The 6,686-nt window shown below is 40.9% G+C and overlaps 1 protein-coding gene across 1 annotated transcript; it reads right to left on the bottom strand.

Moving 5' to 3' along the window:
* Positions 1-806: 806 nt before the first annotated feature.
* On the bottom strand, positions 807-6,052 carry LOC128461786 (sodium-dependent neutral amino acid transporter B(0)AT1-like). Its single transcript, XM_053446898.1, has 12 exons — positions 5,848-6,052; positions 5,371-5,511; positions 4,652-4,789; positions 4,382-4,563; positions 4,160-4,270; positions 3,388-3,500; positions 3,175-3,303; positions 2,933-3,089; positions 2,471-2,675; positions 2,237-2,396; positions 1,177-1,339; positions 807-1,016 (listed from the first exon to the last, which is right to left on the bottom strand). Exons 1-12 carry the CDS (start codon positions 6,050-6,052, stop codon positions 807-809), a joined length of 1,914 nt encoding a protein of 637 aa, XP_053302873.1.
* Between the last annotated feature and the right edge of the window lie 634 nt (positions 6,053-6,686).

Below are 6,686 nucleotides of genomic sequence, written 5' to 3' on the forward strand. Positions count from 1 at the left end.
AAGGGTTACAATAGAAAAACATGTGCCTCCTGTTGCCAGGCAAAGAGCCATAAAAGCATCAATATGGGTCATGATATTCCACATGATTTATTTTAATAGCACATATACCAAACAGTAACCACATGATTCTGTTCTTTTGTCTGAGCTGGGGAGAAGAAAATGTACAAGTCGTAACTTGGGGCTTTTATGGCAGGCTAAGTGCATGTGGTGTAATATAAGAGAAAGAAGGTACAGGAGGTCAAAGTTTACAAGAATCAGCTCTGACATTGAAGATAATTTACAAAATGTGAAAACAAAGACATATGTTTATTGTAAATATTAGGCATAAGGCAGTGGTTTTTATAGCGATGATCATTTTGCTAAGTAGCTATGAATAGCTACAGCTAGCAGCAGGTTTGGGCAGAAAGACTGGAAACATGGATCTAGCTTGGCTCAACTATTAATAATGATTTTTTATCTTCATTTTGTTCCCGTATAGAATACAAATATGAGATGAGATGTTTAGACAGAGCTAAGCTAGCTGCTTTCCTTTGTTTCCAGTCTCCATGCTAAGAAAGCAAGCAAATTAGTCTATTTCCCCAAATGTCAGATGTACAAATCATGACACAATAAAAGGCAACTAATATTACAATATCAATAACATATTAATTAAAAAACAAGTATTTTACAGAAAATGCATTCTCTATTCTACTCTTCTGTACATGTATATGGCAAGAAAAAAGAAACGCAAAAGGTATTACTGTATGTACAAACAATAGAACAGGTCTATCTTCTCTTTGCTTTGTTTTTAAATACTTTCAAGCTATTTAAAACTTCATTTTCTCGCTCATTGCTACAGTTGCGGAGATGCTGTCCACTGTCTTGTCACTGTAGTCCTCTTGCTTGCAGCATTTCCTCTGAATGAATTTGTAGAGGGCAACTCCAGGGATGCTTAAACAGGGGATTCCAGCCAGAATGAAGATGATGGTGTAGATCCAGGATGGAAATGAACGAGCCTCCAGGGTTGGGAAACTCTCCTATAGCCAAGGTCAAAGGATATAATATGATTTACAGAAATTGATCATGTTGAAAAGGAATTATTAATGTTAGGATAAAGCAAGTTGTTGCACATTGTAAGACAAGGCATCTAAGAAGATCTTTAAGCTAATACTATTTTAAATCAAAAAGCACACTTACCGCCGCCTCGTCCCAGACCAAGTAGGTGGGACTCTGGGTGACTTGGGTAACAACGTAAAACACCAAGATGACGACCATAATGAGTGGACTTATGAATCTCCATGTCACCTGCCAGAAAATGTTGGGCTTGTGGCCAATCATAAACTCAATGTCCTTGTTAAACCTGTGTAGAAGCAATCACAGGGAGATCTCGTGTCAGCTGAGCATGTACAAAACATCCATAAAAGACGGCCTTGTACTTTATTAGTTACAGTACATAAAGCAGCCTGTTAGTGAGTTTCAATCACCTTGATATGGCACTGGACTTCAAGGAAGTCGGCCTCCTTTCCACTCTTTGTCTAATCTGTATAGCATGGCATAATTCAATCTTTTGACCATTTATGTATTAGTTATATTTTGCCTGCTCATATACAACATTAGTTACAACAATAAGCTAAAAAATACATATTCCACTTTCCTCACCCAGGTCTTGCTACATCACAAGATTCACTCTGTACTTCCGTATCTATGATATGATGTCCTGTAAAATTATCTCTGTACCAAGGTCTGAATACAATAAGTTGGCCCGCTTCATGCACGTAAAAATTTTTTTTTTACCCTTATCCGTTTGTTTGTTGCTTGGTTGATTTCTCAAAAGTTTAATGCAAAAGTGGCCAAACAGATTTGTACGAAATTTGGTGGAAGGATGGTACATGGGCCAAGAAAGAACTCTTTTAATTTTGGATAGCATTCTGGACAAAGGGGCAGGACATTTATTGATCAAATTCTATAATTTCTATAGTTGTCAGCAGGACTATTCGAAAACTACAAAACCGATTTCCACAAAACTTGGTTTTATGTTATCAGACTACTACAGTTGTTTATTCACAACTATACAATCATGTGTAAAAAATGTCATGTCCTCGGTGGAGGTTATGCCCTCAACTTAGAGCAATTCAGTGTTGGTGTGTTTGCATGCTAACATTAGCCCACAACATCAAGGCCCTAGAGTGTCTAAAAAGTTTTTACCTTGGACTATGTCCAATCTTTAGCCTATCAATGATCCCTTATACAGACTCACCTATCTATGCCGTAGATGTAGACAACAGAGACCATTTCACAGAGCCCAATGACCAGAAGGGGTATAGAGCCTGCAAAGCTGTCAAAAAGGGCTAGCCAGTAGTTTCCAGAGCTCTGAGCAAATATTAGCCCAAGAAGAAAAGAACCTAAGCAAGTCAGACCTGGGGGAAAAAACAAAAATAAGTGGATACTCACTTGAATGTGTACATTTTAATTGTAAGTATAAGGAAATTACCGCAGAAGACTTCTTTGGGCCATGATCGAGGCAACACTCCGAGGTCCTGCAGAGGGACCACCACTCCCTCAATGTTGCCGAACATAGTCGAGAGGCCGAGGCAGAAGAGCATGACGAAGAAGAGAACCGCCCAGAGAGGGGAAAAAGGCATCTTGATGATGGCCTCTGTGAATACGATGAAGGCCAATCCAGTTCCCTCAACACCCTGAAAATATTTCAATCATTCAGACTCTATTGTCATTATATCTGTTAGATTGAAAACTAGGTATCCCTCCCTCTGCCAGCGAGGTTATTTTTGAATATCTGTTTGTGTGTTACATTTATTTTTTCACTTTAACATTGCGAGGATAATTTTTAATATTTTCCCTTATTTCCTAGAGAATGATTCATGGATCTTGATGAAACAAATGTGAGTGTGTACTCTGTTGAGTGTAATAAATGCTTTTGATGCTCTCTACTGACCTGACTGAGAAAAGTCTGCATGTCACAGGTCTGTAAAGGCAATCCTTGGATGACAAGTGGCTGTGTTTGGTTGAGGTGGGTCAGGACCTCTTCGTAGTTGCTGCCTGTGATGCTGTCTTCAGGATAGTTGAAGGCGTTCAACAGCTGCAAGACGTTGCTGCAAATCAAGCACAGAGAGATGAGTTCGGGTTGATGGAAGCAAAGCGGACTCAATGTTTCCTGCTGGGCAGTTTGCGACTCACTCTCCGATGCAGTCATCGAAGTTTTGCATGGCTCTGAAGCCGATGATGGAATAGATCACCGTTGCGGCGTACACCGAGGTGCAGCCATTGATGAGGGAGATGAGAACAGCGTCCTGCTCGCAGTTGTTGCTACGAGAAAATTATGATGGCGTGATGAGAAGAGTTCAAAAAGTTTGTTAATCGTCTGACTGTGCACACTAGGCTGTTACTCACTGAACAGAGTTGTAACTGGAGAAAGAGATGAGACCTCCAAAAGCCAAAGAGAAGGAGTAGAAAACCTGGGCCCCTGCATCCAGCCAGGTTGCTGGATTCATTAACTCATTCACCTGCAGGAGAATCAAAATACATACTCTTAGTTAAACTGAGCTGAGATTCCCTCACTTAATTAAATTGTTGCTCAGTCAGTAAACACTATTTCCTACTGTCCTGGGCACTGTTAATAATTAATGCATGAAGGTAATGTGCACCACAATTTAAAGTCTAATCTTCCTTGACACATGATAAAACCAGGAGAAGAGTTTACAAACAATGACCATAAACAAGTACACTGGATGACAAATTAATTGCTCAATTACATCGTGATGACTTTGAAGTTTATATAAAAACATGAATCATGTTTAATTTGTCAGTACATTTTTTTTATCATTTCGATTCTAATCATAATCAGTAGGCTTGTCATCGAAGTTTTATGATGTGTGATTAGAGTTAATCTCAGACACTTCAATACATTTGTTTTCAGCTGCTGTGGTTATCTCTTTTTATTCTCACTACCACCCTGTAGATCTCTATACTCAACCCTTACTCTAAACAATGTGTGGTTAATTGAAGGGTTGTGGGCCCCTTTTCACTATGCTAAGCTAACCGGCTGCTGAAGTCAGTCTCCCGTCAATCTCATGTATCGCTTAACAAGTTAAATAATATCAGTATATTTAAAAAGATTTCATTGTAGTAGTTATAGTGGTGGGGGTGTAACAATGGCACTCACGTCTGGCGTGAAGAGGAACTTGATCCCCTCGAAAGAACCCTTCAGAGTCAGCCCTCTGATGAGGAAGATGGTGAGGACCAAATATGGCAGAGTGGACGTGACGTACACAGCCTGAGAATTGAGAGTATTTTAATAATGATCCAAAGATAATTATTTGAAAAGACATAAAGATTTCATGTTTTGAGGGAGCTGCACCACTCAAATGTAATGCCACAGGCAGACCTTTCCGCTGGTCTCTATCCCCCGGATGCAGCAGACATAGAGCATACTCCAGGCAGCTAACAGGGACAACACAATCCACCACTGCAGGCCCCCAGACTCATCGATGGCTGTCGAGGTGTTCAGGGTCTCTCTGTACCAGAAGTAGTCAACAGTGCTGCTCCGTGCGCATTCCGCCACCACACCTGTGACGGTCAAGAACAAGTTGTCGGGCAACCTCCTAATGTAATGTCACTACTGTTTGATATCCTGGTGGATGAAGGCACAGCGTACCTGTCCTGTTAGCATTGAGAGGACACTGGCTCCAGGGCAGAGGGTTTTGGAAGGAGTTGAAGAGATACCACATGATCCAGGCCATGATGGTGTTGTAGTACATACCCACCAACAGGGAGACAAGCAAGGATGCAACACCTGTGACACATGAAACAATAAAGGTTTATGTTCCCTTACTTGTACCAGGACTCACAGTCTGCAGCAATCCACTATGACCTATAGATACACAGACAAAAGTGCATGTTCTGTTCGCTCCTCCTACTTCACCCTGTTGTCCAAGTACAGCTACTTCTAACCCTAACCCTAACCCTTTCCAAAAACCAAGATGGTGCTTGTACAAACACAATACTTCCAAATTCCATGTGTGATGTCAGGGCGAGTGGCCACTTGGTAGGTGTTCTCTTTTTCTAACTCTTTGTAGATTCTCCTTCACATCTTTCCCTGAAGTTTTAGTTTTTTGTTTCTCAGAAACAAAGGCTCAGATGTAGGTCGTTTACAATTAGCTTTGATATACATATATACACACAAAGCAACAACCAATAATAATTTTAGTAATATGCTAAACATACGTAAATTAAAATCCTAACTTTATTATCCGCAGTATTCATAATACATAAAATAACTAATCATTATGAATGAGATAATTATTCATTTGAATGTATTTACCGTATAAGTAAAAGTAAACATGGACATTTCTATTCTTTTCTTTTATAACTTACCGATTCCAGTCAGATGGGGGTTGATTGACCTCCATACTCCGACGCTGCCTTTCCTCAGACGCTGACCGATGGCGAACTCCAGGTGCAGCAGCGGGATTCCTTCCAGAACCAGCAGGATAAGGAACGGGATCATGAACGCTCCTATAGAAGCACAACATTCAGGTCATGATAAGTGAACAGGGCGGTGAGTGATTGACTTTACTCTGCGGGTGACAGCATTCACAGAATTGTTCCTCTAAAGACACACATAAGCACTGCATGTTTTAATATCTATAAATGAGGAGTTAAACTTTAAGGGTGTTACATTTATTTTTCTTTTAGTGTAGACAGAGTTTTTGGAAAGCCCTCCTTATTTACTGAAAATAGGTGAAGACCAGCTCCTTGGGATAATCAATATTCACAGCACATTTTCTGGCAACTCTTTAACCCACAACGTGTTTTGAAAGGCTGAAAACATTCTCTCTCTTTCCCTCTTACCTCCTCCATGACTCTGACACAGGTAAGGGAACCTCCAGACATTGCCCAGTCCCACACAGAAGCCGACACAGGTGAGCAGGTACTGGGCTTTGTTGTCCCATTTGGGCCGGTCGCTCCCTTCGGCCTCCTCTTTCTCCATCCTCTCCAGGTCCTCGTGAGAGGGGATCCGGTCATCCAGTCCTGGGTTTGGCAGTTTCAGCTTCATCGTGGCTTCTTTGTTAATAACTTCACGGGACACAGAATTGAAAAAACGTTCACCGTTGAGTCTCCCGTTTCGCAAGAGTCCTATCTGAAACTCGCTGATAGTCGGTTCACTGTTTCTCGCTCTAAGTCTTTCACCTCAACTAAGTGTCCTGGGAGGCGACACTGAGGTATTACCTGCGACCTATGACACCCAAACCACATTTATCTGCAGCACATGACAGTCAGTGTTGTATTATCTAATGTCAGCAAGTTTGAAAAAGAAAAAGGTGGGACCTTCTTGATAATGTTTATTGCATCACGTGAGGTGCCATCTCTCACGCTTCCCCCTGAGTGATGAGTTTAGTATTCATGAGTTTGTAAACAGTGGAGTTAAAGAAAAGGAGTTAAAAAGGAATTCAAAAAAAATCAGTGAGGAGGAGCACTGTGTGTTGGGTGGAACATTTGGTATAAGGGCTATAAGTGTCTGAAATATTAAATATCATAATTGGACTGACATGCAGGATGAAAAGCTTCTGTCGGAGAGAACACATTGTCCATCAGAGCTTATCTTGGCTATCAGTGCACGCCTTACCCAGGCCTTGAAAAATCTGATTATTTTATTGCATGGGGATGTACAAACATGTCATCTCAGTTCT

The sequence above is a fragment of the Pleuronectes platessa genome, chromosome 18, assembly GCF_947347685.1.
Source record: "Pleuronectes platessa chromosome 18, fPlePla1.1, whole genome shotgun sequence".
Lineage (NCBI taxonomy): Eukaryota > Metazoa > Chordata > Actinopteri > Pleuronectiformes > Pleuronectidae > Pleuronectes > Pleuronectes platessa.